General features: G+C 40.4%; 1 protein-coding gene across 2 annotated transcripts in view; it reads left to right on the top strand.

Moving 5' to 3' along the window:
* SCP2 (sterol carrier protein 2) overlaps positions 1–15,943 on the top strand; it is a 158,441-nt gene that overhangs the window by 141,154 nt on the left and 1,344 nt on the right. For both annotated transcript variants that reach the window (XM_007164440.3, XM_007164441.3), the window contains one exon: positions 12,561–12,640. In XM_007164440.3, the coding sequence (XP_007164502.2) occupies positions 12,561–12,640 (80 nt within the window). The remainder of the gene's footprint in view (positions 1–12,560; positions 12,641–15,943) is intronic.

Here is a 15,943-nt window from a genome sequence, read left to right on the forward strand (position 1 = left end):
GTATTTATGTCAAACCTAATCTGCCAATTCATCCCACCCTCCCTTTACCCTCCTGTGTCCACATGTCTCTTCTCTATGTCTGCGTCTCTATTCCTGTCCTGCAGATACGTTCATCTGTACCATTTTTCTAGATTCCACATATATGTGTTAGTATATGATATTTGTTTTTCTCTTTCTTACTTCACCCTGTATGACTAACTCTAGGTCCATCCACATCTCTACAAATGACCCAATTTTGTTCCTTTTTATAGTTGAGTTATATTCCATTATATATATGTACCACATCTTCTTTATCCATTTATCTGTTGATGGACATTTAGGTTGCTTCCATGTCCTGGCTATTGTAAATAGTGCTGCAATGAACATTGGGGTACATGTGACTTTTGTTTTTGTTTTTAATGTAACTTTTTTTTTTAACTTATTTTATTTTTTTGGCAGCGTTGGGTCTTTGTTGCTGCATGCGGGCTTTTTCTCTAGTTGTGGCGAGTGGTGGCTACTCTTCATTGCGGTGCACGGGCTTCTCTTTGTGGTGGCTTCTCATTGCGGAGCACGGGCTCTAGGTGTGTGGGCTTCAGTATTTGTGGCATACGGGCTCAGTAGTTGTGGCTCACAGGCTCTAGAGCTCAGGCTCAGTAATTGTGGTGCACGGGCGTAGTTGCTCCGCAGCATGTGGGATCTTCCTGGACTAGGGCTCGAACCCGTGACCCCTGCATTGGCAGGTGGATTCTTAACCACTGCACCAGTGGCGAAGCCCACATGTGACTTTTTGAATTACGGTTTTCTAAGGGTATATGCCCAGTGGTGGGATTGCTGGGTCATATGGTAGTTCTATTTTTAGTTTTTTAAGGAACCTCCATACTGTTCTCCAGAGTGGCTGTATCAATTTACATTCCCACCAACAGTGCAAGAGGGTTCCCTTTTCTCCACACCCTCTCCAGCATTTGTTGTTTGTAGATTTTTTGATGATGGCCATTCTGACCAGTGTGAGGTGATATCTCATTGTAGTTTTGATTTGAATTTCTCTAATAATTAGTGATGTTGAGTATCTTTTCATGTGCCTCTTGGTCATCTGTATGTCTTCTTTGGAAAAATGTCTGTTTAGGTCTTCCGCCCATTTTTTGATTGGCTTGTTTGTTTTCTTGATATTGAGCTGCATGAGTTGTTTGTATATTTTGGAGGTTAATCCTTTGTCCGTTACATCATTTGCAAATATTTTCTCCCATTCTGAGGGCTGTCTTTTCATCTTATGCTTTCCTTTGCTGCACAAAGGCTTTTAAGTTTAATTTAGGTTCCATTCGCTTATTTTTGTTTTTATTTTCGTTATTCTAGGAGGTGGGTCAAAAAAGATCTTGCTGTGATTTATGTCAAAGAGTGTTTTTCCTATGTTTTCGTCTAAGAGTTTTGTAGTGTCCGGTCTTACATTTAGGTCTTTAATCCATTTTGAGTTTGTTTTTGTGTATGGTGTTAGGGAGTGTTCTAATTTCATTCTTTTACATGTAGCCATCCAGTTTTCCCAGCACCACTTATTGAAGAGACTGTCTTTTCTCCATTGTATACTCTTGCCTCCTTTGTCATATATTAGGTGACCATAGGTGCGTGGGTTTATCTCTGGGCTTTCTATCCAGTACCATTGATCTATATTTCTGTTTTTTGTGCCAGTACCATACTGTCTTGATTACTGTAGCTTTGTAGTATAGTCTGAAGTCAGGGAACCTGATTCCTACAGCTCTGTTTTTCTTTCTCAAGATTGCTTTGGCTATTTGGGGTCTTTTGTGTTTCCATACAAATTGTAAAATTTTTTGTTCTAGTTCTGTGAAAAATGCCATTGGCAATTTGATAGGGATTGCATTGCATCTGTAGATTGCTTTGGGGAGTATAGTCATTTTCACAATATTGATTCTTCTAATCCAAGAACATGGTATATTTCTCCATCTGTTTGTGTCATCTTTGATTTCTTTCATCAGTGTTTTATAGTTTTCTGAGTACAGGTTTTTTGTCTCCTTAGGTAGACTTATTCCTAGGTATTTTATTCTTTTTGTTGCGATGGTAAATGGGGTTGTTTCCTTAATTTCTCTTTCTGCTCTTTCGTTGTTAGTGTATAGGAATGCAAGAGATTTCTGTGCATTACTTTTGTATCCTGCAACTTTACCACATTCATTGATTAGTTCTAGTAGTTGTCTGGTGGCATCTTTAGGATTTTCTATGTGTAGTATCATGTCATCTGCAAACAGTGACAATTTTACTTCTTCTCTTCCAATTTGTATTCCTTTTATTTCTTTTTCTTCTCTGATTGCTATGGTAGGACTTCCAATACTATGTTGAATAAGAGTGGTGAGAGTGGACATCCTTGTCGTGTTTCTGATCTTAGAAGAAATGCTTTCAGTTTTTCACCATTGAGAATGATGTTTGCTGTGGGTTTGTCATATATGGCCTTTATTACATTGAGGTGGTTTCCCTCTATGCCCACTTTCTGGAGAGTTTTTATCATAAACAGGTGTTGAATTTTGTCAAAAGCTTTTTATGCATCTATTGAGATGATCATATGGTTTTTATTCTTCAGTTTGTTAATGTGGTGTATCACATTGATTGATTTGTGTATATTGAAGAATCCTTGCATCCCTGGGATAAATCCCACCTGATCATGGTGTATGATCCTTTTAATGTGTTGTTGCATTCTGTTTGCTAGTATTTGTTGAGGATTTTTGCATCTATATTCATCAGTGATCTTGGTTTTTAATTTTCTTTTTTTGTAGTATCTTTGTCTGGTTTTGGTTTCAGGGTGATGGTGGCCTCATAGAATGAGTTTGGGAGCTTTCCTTCCTGTGCAGTCTTTTGGAAGAGTTTGGGAAAGATAGGTGTTAGCTCTTCTCTAAATGTTTGATAGAATTCACCTTTGAAGCCATCTGGTCCTGGACTTTTGTTTGTTGGAAGATCTTTAGTTATACTTTCAATTTCACTACTTGTGATTGGTCTGTTTATATTTTCTAATTCCTTCTGGTTCAGTCTTGGAAAGTTTTATCTTTCCAAGAATTTGTCCATTTCTTCCAGGTTGTCCATTTTAATGTCATATAGTAGTCATTGTAGTAGTCTCTTATGATCCTTTGTATTTCTGTGGTGTCAGTTGTAATTTCTCCTTTTTCATTTCTAATTTTATTGAGTCTGCTCCCTTTTTTACTTGATGAGTCTGGCTAAAGGTTTATCAATTATTTTTTTATATTCTCAAAGAACCAACTTTTAGTTTTATTGATCTTTGCTATTGTTTTCTTTGTTTCTATTTCATTTATTTCTGCTTTGATCTTTATGATTTCTTTCCTTCTACTGACTTTGGGTTTTCTTTGTTCTTCTTTCTCTAGTTGTTTTAAGTGTAGGGTTAGATTGTTTATTTGAAATTTTTCTTGTTTCTTGAGGTGAGATTGAATTGCTATAAACTTCCCTCTTAGAATTGCTTTAGCTGCATCCCATAAGTTTTGGGTTGCTGTGTTTTCATTGTCATTTGTTTCTATGTATTTTTTAATTTCCTCTTTGATTTCTTCAGTGATCTCTTGGTTATTTAGCAGTGCAGTGTTTAGCCTCCATGTGTTTGTGTTTTTTACAGTTTTTTTTTCCTGTAATTGATTTCTAATCTCATAGTGTTGTGGTCATAAAAGATGTTTGATATGATTTCAGTTTTCTTAAATTTTCCAAGGCTTGATTTGTGACCCAAGTTGTGATCATGGAGAATGTTCCGTGTGCACTTGAGAAGAACGTGTATTCTGCCACTTTCAGGTGGAATGTCCTATAAATAGCAATTAAATCTATCTGGTCTGTTGCATCATTTAAAGCTTGTGTTTCCTTATTTATTTTCATTTTGGATGATCTGTCCATTGTTGTAACTGGGGTGTTAAGGTCCCCCACTATTATTGTGTTACTCTTGATTTCCCCTTTTATGGCTGTTAACATTTGCCTTATGTATAGAGGTGCTCCTGTGTTGGGTGCATTAACATTTATAATTGTTATACTTTCTTCTTGGATTGATCCCTTGATCATTATGTAGGGTCCTTCCTTATCTCTTTAACAGTCTTTATTTTAAAGTCTATTTTATCTGATATGAGTATTGCTCCTCCAGTGTTCTTTTGATTTCCATTTGCATGGAATATCTTTTTCCATCCCCTCACTTTCAGTCTGTATGTGTCCCTAGGTCTGAAATGGTTTCTTGTAGACAGCATATATACGGGTCTTGTTTTTGTATCCATTCAACGAGCCTGTGTCTTTTGGTTGGAGCATTTAATCCATTTACATTTAAGGTAAGTATCGATATGTATGTTCTTATTACCATTTTCTTAATTTTTGGGGGTTTGTTTTTGTAGGTCTTTTTCTTCTCTTGTGTTTCCCACCTAGAGAAGTTCCTTTAGCATTTGTTGTAAAGCTGGTTTGGTTGCGCTGAATTGTCTTAGCTTTTGCTTGTCTGTAAAGCTTTTGATTTCTCCATCAAATCTGAATGAGATCCTTGCTGGGTAGAGTAATCTTGGTTGTAGGTTTTTCCCTTTCATCACTTTAAATATATCCTGCCATTCCCTTCTGGCCTGCAGAGTTTCTGCTGAAAAATCAACTGATACCCTTATGGGGATTCCCTTGTATGTTATTTTTTGCTTTTCCCTTGCTGCTTTTAATTTTTTTTTGTTTTTTGAATTTAATTTTTGTTAGTTTGATTAGTATGTGTCTTGGTGTGTTTCTCCTAGGATTTATCCTGTATGGGACTTCCTGCGCTTCCTGGACTTGGGTGGCTATTTCCTTTCCCATGTTAGGGAAGTTTTCAACTATAATCTCTGCAATTGTTTTCTCAGACCCTTTCTCTTTCTGTTATTCTTCTGGGACCCCTATAATTCGAATGTTGGTGCGTTTAATGTTGTCCCAGAAGTCTCTGGGACTGTCCTCAATTCTTTTCATTCTTTTTTCTTTATTCTTCTCCTCAGCAGTTATTTCCATCATTCTGTCTTCCAGTTCACTTATTTGTTTTTCTGCCTCAGTTTTTCTGCTATTGATTCCTTCTAGTGTATTTTTCATTTCAGTTATTGTGTTGTTCATCACTGTTTGTTTGTTCTTAATTCTTCTAGGTCTTTGTTAACATTTCTTGTATTTTCTGGATCCGTGCCTCCATCCTATTTCTGAGATTTTGGATCATCTTTTTTTTTAAATTAATTAATTTATTTTTGGCTGCATTGCATCTTCACTGCTATGCACAGGCTTTCTCTAATTGCAGTGAGCAGGGGGCTACTCTTCATTGTGGTGCGCAGGCTTCTTATTGCGGTGGCTTCTCTTGTTGCAGAGCACGGGCTCTAGGCACATGAGCTTTGGTAGTTGTGGCACACGGGCTCAGTAGTTGTAGGTCATGGGCTCCAGAGCGCAGGCTCATTTGTTGTGGCACACAGGCTTAGTTGCTCCAGGGCACATGAACCTGTGTCCCCTGCATTGGCAGGCAGATTCCTAACCACTGCACCACCAGGGAAGCCCCTGGATCATCTTTACTATCATTACTCTGAATTCTTTTTTCAGGTAGTTGCCTATTTCCTCTTCATTTATTTGGTCTTGTAGGTTTTTACCTTGCTTTTTCATCTGTAATATATTTTTTTGTCATCTCATTTTTTTGATGGGTGGGGCTGTGTTCCTGTCTTACTGGTTGTTTGGCCTGAGGCGTCCAGTGCTGGAGTTTTTGCAGTTGGATAGATCTGGGTCTTGGTGCCGAGATGAGGACCTCTGGGAGATCTCACTCCTATTAATATTCCCTGAGGTCTGAGGTTCTCTGTTAGTCCAGTGGTTTGGACTCAGCGCTCCCACCGCAGGAGCTCGGGGCTGACCTCTTGCTTGGGAACCAAGATCCCTTAAGCTGCACAGCGCAGCAAAAGAAAAAAAAAAAAAGGAGCAGTAGAATAACAAAGAATAAAAAATAAAATAAAATTAAAAAAATTTTAAAAAGTTAGAAAAAATAAATATATAAGTGAAACAACAACAACAAGGTAAAACAGAACCACAACAGCAAAAAAACAAAAAAAAAAAAAAAAGGAGAGGGGAACAAACCAAAAGGAGCAGAACAATAATAAAGAATAAAAAGTAAAATAAAATTAGAAAAATAAGAAATTTATTAGAAAAAATATATATAAATGAAACAACAAGGTAAAACACAACCACAAACCCCCCCGCCCCCCCGAAAAAAAAAGAAGAAAGGGCCGGCAAAGGCCTTGGCTTTGAGGGGCAGAGCTTAGGTGGGGGTGGGGCCTATGCTCAGGATCCATGAGGGAGGAAAAGGCAGCATGGCTGGAGGGGGTCTCGGACAGCGGAGTTCAGAGGTTAAGGCCCTGGGTGGGAGTACAGGGGCGGCGTTTAGGCCCAGTGCAGCTAGAGGGGGCCTCGGAGGGTGGAGGATCTGGCCTGGGACCTCAGTAGGCTCCCAGGGGCCCAAGTGTGTGGGGGAAACGCTGGCCTAGTTCCCTTCCCATCCTCCTGGTCCCCACTCACAGTGGGCCCCTCCCGAGCCGCCCTTCAGCACACCCTTCCCCAGCCGCCCTTCAGCACACTGGTCCCGTCTGGCCTCTACTCCCCACCCACGCCCTCAGAACCCGGGTGGCTGGAGGGGGTCTGGGAGGGCAGAGGATCATGCCCGGGACCTCAGTAGGCTCCCCAGGGCGCAAGTGGGTGGGGGAAACGCTGGCTGCCTTCTCTTGCGATCCTCTGATCTCTCAAGGGTCTCTCCCCATCCCCGTTGCTCCCCTCACCGTGGATGGGCTCCTTCAGGTGTGAGAACCCCTCCCCTCCCCCAGCCGTCTCTCAGGAGTGCCGGTCCCATCCCGCCTCCACTTCTCCTCCCCGCTCCCTACCCGCCACGTCCCACCTGGTCATTCGGGGTTCCTCCCGTCCCCTTAGGTGTCTGTGGTTCCCCACCAGTACCTGGGAGGTGCCCTAGTTGTGAGGAGACGCGAACTCTGTGTCCTCCTACTCCTCCATCTTGATTCTGCCCCCGAGGAGATTTTTGAAGAAAAATTTTCCTGTTTTGTTATTATTGTCTGTTTGTTTTGAAAGATCATATGCTTACGGAAACATATGGCAAATTTTCGGAAAAACCTTGCTCTCTGCATATGGACTCTAGCAGTGAGCTCTCCCCACATTAGGTGCCCCATCCCATACCTGAAGGGATTTTACCCTGAATTTCTGCTGAAACTGATACTTGTTGGCAGCCAGGAGTGGCGTTGAAATATGGACTTACCAGTAAAAGCTACCATGGGAAATTGCCAGCTCCTTTTACATCAGCCAACAAATGACCATTTGTTAGAGATCAGCTATGTTAAAGCATTAATAACCTGTCCTAGTTTGAACTGGCATCTTAAAGAGAATTGCTAGATCTTTTGACATGTACATACTATTGAGAGGTTTACTTTCTGTTAACAAAGTAAGATTAACTTAAATGTATTTCATTTGCTTATATTCTAAGAGTTTGGTAGTGATACAGATGGTTATATCAAGGACTTTTAGGCTTTGTGCATTTTTCCATAATCTTTTCTTGCTGCCTGGTGTTTCTCCATGAATTCGGCCCCTCCCTCCTCTCCTTTGAAATGACTCACATATCTCCAGGAAGCCAACTTTAATTAATTTAACACGATATATTATTCTTTCATTCGTATATTCTTCCCTCTCAGCACCTGTTTGAGTTCTCAACCCTGCCCCTTAATGGGCAACATGATACAGAAAGCCTCAGAGTCTCTCATCCCCAAGGTACAGGGGAAAGAGAATAGCCTTTGGAGATACCGAAACCTGGGTTCAGACCTTGGCTCTGTCACTTACTAGGTATAAACCTTCCCTGAGTCCAGTTGTCTCATCTAGAAAATGGTGAGAATAATGTCTATCCATGGAGCTGTTGTGGGGATTAAATGAGATATAAGGTATGTAAAGCCCCTAGCATGGTAAGTGCTCAGTAAATCATTGCTTCCTCCCCAACCCATATATTAAACATTAATTTTGCATAAACACATTGGAATTGTCTGTGACTCCTCAAAAGGACTAGGGGAGCTGAGAAAGCATCTGGGATACATCAGATGCAGATGAATTGGTGAAGGCTCAATTAAAACTGAGCTGTTGAATGTTTGTATTCTTCCTGTAACAGGGGGAAGCCATAGAGCTTAGGAGTTGGGAGTGTGGGCTTTGGCAGCAGGAATCTGCTTTCATACCTAGCTCAGCCACTTAGTAGCTGTGTGACCTTGGACAAGTTGTTTGACCTCTCTGACCCTCATAGGGTTATTGTAAAGATTAAATGAGTCCAGGTATGTGAAGTAATCGGCATAGTGAGAGCTCAGTAAATGCTGATATAGTAACAGCAGCAGCAGCAGCATTTATTTCCTAAAGTCACCTTTTTATTGACTATGAGTCCTTTTTTTGGCATATTAGAATCTAATCCAACTATGAATCAAGTCCAGTTATCTCAGTTCGCTAGCTTTTTTTCCCCCTGCTCTTTGATGTTATATATCTGCAAGAGAACTGGATTTTCTAGGTTGTAAATACCTTAATTTTTAGGACTTCAGACCTTTTTTTCAAGTAATAAGAGAAAATTTTGTTACAGGCAAAGATGGAGTGGCTATTGAATCACAGTCTTTTTATGGGCTATCCCTGCATTCTAAGACATATAATAAAAACTTTTATTTTCAATCTTGTTTTCGTTATTTAATAATATAGGCATGCTGTACTTTCATAGTTTACCCCCATCTTAGGCCGTTCGGGCTGCTATATCGAACATACCACAGCCTGGGTAGCTTATAAACAACAGAAATTTACTTCTCACAGCTCTGGTGGCTGGAAGCCCTAGATAAAGGCATCAGTATGGTCCCGTTTGGTGAGGGCCCTCTTCCTGGTTCATAGCCAGTGCCTTCTTGCTGTGGGTTTATATCACGGAAGGAGCTAGGGGTCGCTCTGGAGCCTCTTTATAAGGCATTAATCCCATTCATAAGGGCTCTACTCTCATGACCTTCCAAAGGCCCTCCCTACCAATACCATCACATCAGGCATTAGGATTTCAAAATACGAGTTTTGCGGGGGATACAAACCTTCAGACCATAGCAACTCCTATCTTTTTTTATTAAGGCACAGATTATCTAACTATTGGACCATAATTTGATATTATTACTATTAGTGGTAGTAGTACTATTAGAGTACTATTGTTATACTGATTGCCTGAAACACTGACTGCTGAAAATTTTGATTTCTTGGTGAATTTTTACTTTTGCCCTTGTCCAAGGCAGACATTGCTGATTTAGCAATAAGATATTAGAGTCTTTGTGGTATGGCCTTTTTTACATTATACTTTGGTTATACTACTAAAATTAATATTTTAAACGTATTTGCAGGGCAGGAATAGAGACGTAGACGAAGAGAACGGACATGCGGCACCGGGGAGATGGGGAGGGTGGGAGATTAGGATTGACATATATACACTACCATGTGTAAAATAGATAGCTAGCTCGGTGCTTTGTGATGACCTAGATGGGTGGGATGGGGGGTGTGGGAAAGAGGTCCAAGAGGGAGGGGATATATGCATACATATGGCTGATTCACTTTGTTGTACAGCAGAAACTAACACAACATTATAAAGCAACTATACGCCAATAAAAAAATTAATATTTTTAAAACTTTGTTTTTATATAGTAATACATACTTAAGTGCAAAAAAATTGGGAAAGATAGAGAAACAAAATGAAAAAATTACTCTCCTATAATCCTACCATCTATATCAGGGGTTGACAAATTATGACCTGTGGGCCAAATTCATCCCGCCACCTGTTTTTTTTTGTTTTGTTTTGTGTAAAAGTTTTCTGAAGTCTAGCCTGTAAGGAAGGGCATGAATCTGTAGTGTACAGCCTGATAAATGTTAACAAATGAATACATCTCCCAGATCAAGATGCATAATGTTGCCAGCACTGTAGAAACCTCCCTGACACCACCTCCCATCACTATCCACTCCCAAAAGGAACCACTATTCCAAATTCTGTCACCATAGGTTGATATTATTTATTTTGGAAATTCATATAGATGGAACCATACAATATTTACTCTTTTAGGTGTGGCTTCTTTCACTCAGCATTGTAAGGTTTATTATATTGTTGCATGTAGCAGTAGTTCATTTTTACTATGTGAATACACCAGAATTTATTTATTCAGTTCATGGTTGCTGTATCTTCGCAGTTTTCCATTTTGTGGCCTTATGAATAAAGGTGTTACGAACATTCTCATATGTGTCTTTTAGTGGACACATGTACTTATTTCCATTTGGCATATAACCAGGAGTAAAATTACTAAGTCATGAGCTACCATATAGCCAGTTTTTTGATATGGATATACTATTTTACAGTCTCTTCCATATTATATGAGAGTTTCATTTGCTCCACATTTTTGACAGTACTTGGTAATGTCAGTTGTTTTTTTTTTTTAAGTCAGGTTCATTGAGGTATAATTTACATACAATAAAATCTACCTTTTTTAGATGTACAATTCTATGAATTTAGACAAATGCATACAGTTGTATAGCCACTACCAAAAATCAAGATATAGAATATTTCCAAAAAATGTCCTCATGTCCTTTTGTAGTCAACCCCCTTCTCTCACCCTCAGGCCCTGGCAACCCCTGATCTGATTTCTGTCCCTGTAGTTTCACTTTTTCCAGAATGTCATAAACTGCAAATGGAATCATACAGTGTGCAGCTTTTTGAGCCTGTTTCTTTCATATGTTATCAGTAGTTTGTTCCTTTTTGTTGCTGAGTAGTTTATCCATTCACCAGCTGGAGTATATTTAGTTTTTTTTCAGCTTTTGGCAATTTGAATAAAGCCACTATGAGCATCCACATACAGGTTTTTGTGTGGATTTATGTTTTCATTTCTCTTCGGTAAACACCTAAGAATGGGATTGGTAGGTCATATGGCATGTGTATGTTTAGCTTTCTAAGAAATGTCCAGACTGTTGTCTAAAGTGGCTGTACCATTTTACAGTCCCTCCAGTGTTGTTCTGACCTTTTAGTTGTTCCTCATCCTCACCAGCACTGGGTATTATTATTTTTTATTAAGCCATTCATTCTAGTAGGTATGTTGTAGTATCTCAACTGTACTTTTAATTTGCATTTTCCTGCTGACTAATGGAATTGAACACTGTTTCATGTGCTTTTTTTGACCATTTGGAGATCTTTTGTATGTGCCTGTTTATGTTATTTGCCCACTTTTGTATTGAACTATCTAACCTTTTCTAATTGAGTGATAGGAGTTTTTTATATTTTCTGGATACAAATTCTTTGTTAGATCTGTGAGTTGCAAATATCTTATCCCTCTTGGTCTGCTACCTGTTTTGAAAATAGTTTTATTGGAATACAGCTACATTCATTTGTTTATGTATTCTCTATGGCTGCTGTTGTGCTACAGGTGCAGAGTTGAGTAGTTGCAGTAGAGACCTAGTGGCCTGCAAATCCTAAAATATTTAGTGTCTGATCCTTTACAGAAAAAGTTTGTTAACCCCTGATCTAGATAACTATTCATCTTCTAACAATTTACCACAAACTTAGTGGTTTAAAAAAACGCATGCATTTATTTATTAGCTCACAGCTTCCATGGGTAAGTTGGCTGAGGACAGCTTAGCTGGGTCCTCTGCATAGGGTGTCGCAGGCCGCAGTCAGGGTGTTGGCCAGGGCTGAGTTCTCATCTAGAGACTTGACTGGGGAAGTGGTTCGTGTCCAAGTTCACTGATGTTGCTGGCAGAATTAATTTCCTTGTAGCTGTGAGAATGATAGCTTTAGTTTTTTACTGGTTATTGGTCAGAGTCTGCCCTCAGCTCCTAAAGGTCAGTACCCTGCCATGTAGCCCTCTCCATATGCAGTATGCAGTTCACAGTATAGCAGCTAGCTTATTCAAGGCCAGCAGGAGAGTGAGAGAGAGCCAGCAAGACAGAGTCTTATACGGTGTAACAGAACACAGGAATGACAGCCCATCACCTTTGCCACATTGTGCAGGCTAGAAGCAAGTCACAGGTCCTGCCCACACTCGAGAGTAGGGGATTATACAAAGGCATGAAAACCAGAAGGCAGGGATCACAGGGGTCACCTTAGAGTCTGTGTGCCACAGTAGCTATTATTAATATATTGGTCTCCGAGTTCACAGATGTTTTTCCTGTACATACATAATTGAATATCTGCTTTTAAGCAAAACTTGGGTCCATTCTTACAGTTTGTTTTGTAACTGGCTTATATAGCAGTATCATGAAGAGTATAACATAAATATCTTTTCAGGTCAATAAAATGTAGATCTACATCATCTAATGACTGCATTGTATCCCATTATATGAATATACCATGATTTATTTAATAAATTCCCTCTTGTTAAATATTGAGGTTGCTTGTGATTTATGTCACATTTCACCAGGCTGCCATAGAGTGTATGTGAGTGCCCATTTGCCCACACTAATTCTGGATGTGATTCTGTTGCAGTCAGTGGCTTTTGACTAAAATGTATACATGAAACTGAACACTCCCCTTTTCTCCTTCCTTCTGCATGTCTCTGTTTTAGATAAGAAGGCCGACTGCACAATTACAATGGCTGACTCGGACTTACTGGCTTTGATGACTGGTAAAATGAATCCTCAGTCGGTAAGTATGATGGTGCTTATATCCTTTTCTTAGGTGGGTTTTAGCCCGTTTCACTTCGTCACCTACCTCAACCTCGTCCCATAAAGTGCAAAGGGGTCAAACCCACAAAACTCAGTGTTCCCGAAATGTTCACTTAACAAATGACAGACAGCTGTGAAGCTAATGATGTGCCAGACGATGCCCTGTGTGCTGGAAATGTCCAGCTGTAGAAGAAACAGTTCCCATGCGCAGGGCGTCCACAATTTGGTACGAGACAGGTCTGCAAAAGAGTAAGTGCAGGGCTTCCCTGGTGGTGCAGTCATTAAGAATCTGCCTGCCAATGCAGGGGACGCGGGTTTGAGCCCTGGTCCGGGAAGATCCCACGTGCTGTGGAGCAACTAAGCCCGTGCGCCACAACTACTGAGCCTGCGCTCTAGAGCCCGCGAGCCACAACTACTGAGCCCGTGCACCACAACTACTGAAGCCCGCGTGCCTAAAGCCCGTGCTCTGCAACAAGAGAAGACACCGCAATGAGAAGCTCGCACGCCGTGACGAAGATTAACCCCTGCTCATCGCAGCTAGAGAAAGCCTGCACACAACAACAAAGACCCGGGCTTCCCTGGTGGCGCAGTGGTTGAGAGTCTGCCTGCCAATGCAGGGGACACGGGTTCGAGCCCTGGTCTGGGAAGATCCCACATGCCGCGGAGCAACTGGGCCCGTGAGCCACGACTACTGAGCCTGCGCGTCTGGAGCCTGTGCTCCGCAACAAGAGAGGCCGCGATAGTGAGAGGCCCGCGCACCGCAATGAAGAGTGGCCCCCGCTTGCCGCAACTAGAGAAAGCCCTCGCACAGAAACGAAGACCCAACACAGCCAAAAATAAATAAATAAATTTTAAAATAAATAAATAAAAAAATAAAAGTAACTACATAATAAATATAAAAGATTATTTAAAAAAAACAACAAAGACCCAATGCAGCCAAAAATAAATAAATTAAATTAATTAATTAAAAAAGAAAAACTTAAAAAAAAAAAAAGTAAGTGCAGCCAAATATCCAAGGTGCCCTGCCTTACTTGTGGTCGGGGAGGATGGAGGAAGGAGAAGCCACATCTTCCTGGGCCATCAGAGAAGGCTTCACAGAGGAAACAACGCTTGGCTGAGTCCTGGGAGTGATTAGGAGTTAGCAGTGCACAGATGGAGAGTAGGAGCCATCAGATAGAAGGAGGGACCGGTGTGAACAAAGGCATGATCTTTTACATTTTGTATCCTTGCCCGTGCTCTTTTTTTTGCCTGAGCTGTCCTTCCTTGACAAACTCCTTGCCTTTCAAAATGAACTTAGATGTTATGTCCAAAGACCTCCTACCACATTGTTGGGGAGCTATAGTCAGTCCCTCTTCTGGGCCACTTACTGGACTGCTAGCCTGGCACTTGTCTCATTATACTAGTCATAATGTGCCTATCTCTTCCCTATTAGATTGTGTGTATCTCAAGGGAACAAAGCACATCTTGTTCATCTTTGTGTCTCCAGAACTTAGCATGATGCCTTGCGTTTTTGGGTTTTCACAATTAATTTGCATTTGTCTAAAATGTATTTATGCCTTGTGTAGATTTTCCAGGCCCCCAGATTGTCAAGGGTCTTCTTATACTCTTTAGTTGTACAGTGTTGAACAGACTTGATATACATTATCCATAGATAACACAAAGGAAGCTAAAATGCTGCTTTCCACTGTAACCTTATTTTTTTTTTTTGTTGCCTCAGCCTGATTTGTTTTAGGTCTTGTTCCTGTGGTACCCTAGTAATTTGAAAGATTGGATAAAACAACTAAATCTGACTCCTACTCGTATTCCTTTTAAAAATGCTTTTTCTAAGCAACTAAGCATATTTCAGCTGATGCATGGACAAGTGAGAGATTTGCATTTGTGATGTTTCAACTGAATACACACCATTGACATTGACATTTCCACCCACTGCGCCCTCTCCAAAAATCTGGACAGAACAGAGGCCACCAATCTCGGAGCTGGCCGACGTCCTCCTTCCCACCCACCGCTGCTTATTCCACGGTGCACACCATGCACTTCCTTGGCAGTGTGGTCAGGCTTCGCACTCAGCTGCCCTCGTTCTCTCAGTTTATCTGTTTACCACCCATTTTGGGGAGTGAAGTGTCAGCTTACTTTTCCTGAACACCTGTTAGCACCCAAAGGAATTAAAAATAGGAGACGTTTCTGTTAATGTGCTGATGGCTTTCCCTTATGCTCAGTAGAAGATTTGACTGGAAACCATTAAATGCAGTGGAAATTATAATTTCAGTGTTTGGCTACAGTTGAAACAAAGCAATGTGCTCTCCAGCAGAAAGCACATGAAGAACACCTTAGGGGCCAGATTTAAATGATCCTTATGTTCGGATTCTCTAAAAAGTGAAGACTCATTTATTAAATGAAAAGTCATTTCCTCTTTTAATTAAGAAAAGGGAAATATGGTGAGTTTCTCTTCTAGATACTACTGGTCCATATTTTTAAAGGACATATGTTAAATATATTGTGTTCTGAGACACCTGACCTTAAAGTCATCAGACAGAAGGCTGCGTGCCATATAGAAAGAAATATTTAGTTCGTCCAGACAGAGGAGGGAAAAAGGAATTAGTCACCCTCACCAGAAGGTGTAGAGAAAGCAGAGCTCTGAGATTTCCTATGGATGAGGCAGAAGAGCCCCTCACTTCTTAATGAATATACTTGTTAGGAAGCTAAGACTACCAGAACTTTTCCTGTAGCTTTTCCTTATTTTAAGAATTGAGTTAAAAGACTGAGATCGTAGCAGGGAAATCATGCTATGTTCCCAATTTTGCTATTTCTTTAAAGTTTTCCTGGGATTTTGTTACATGATAAATTTAGCAAACATCATGTGATCTAATCCCAGGCAGTTGTTAAATGGAACAAACTGTGGCTCTGCACTTGGGATTGGTTTGATTCTTCTTATTGAGCCAAAGATTAACACAGGCACCTCAGTCTCAGCAGTCTGCCTGGCCTCCCTCTGTAGGGAATAAATCTTTATCATGTAGACCAAAAAAAGGGAGAAAAATGGTGACATTTCATCTGCATTGTATTGAATCCCAAGAGTTCATAAGTGTGTTATGCATGTGCTTTTTCTCCCTGCTAGCAGACCCACTGAACAAATGTGTAATGTTTTTAAACAAAATCGGTCTAGTATGAATCCACTCTGCCTAATATTTGGAAAATGTACCACCCTTGAGGAAGGCAGGTAAAGGCAGCCTCAATTTTTAAGAGAACACATTTGGGAAAGATATGCCTTTTGACGGCTCTATAAAAA

The sequence above is a fragment of the Balaenoptera acutorostrata genome, chromosome 1, assembly GCF_949987535.1.
Source record: "Balaenoptera acutorostrata chromosome 1, mBalAcu1.1, whole genome shotgun sequence".
NCBI classification, from domain to species: domain Eukaryota; kingdom Metazoa; phylum Chordata; class Mammalia; order Artiodactyla; family Balaenopteridae; genus Balaenoptera; species Balaenoptera acutorostrata.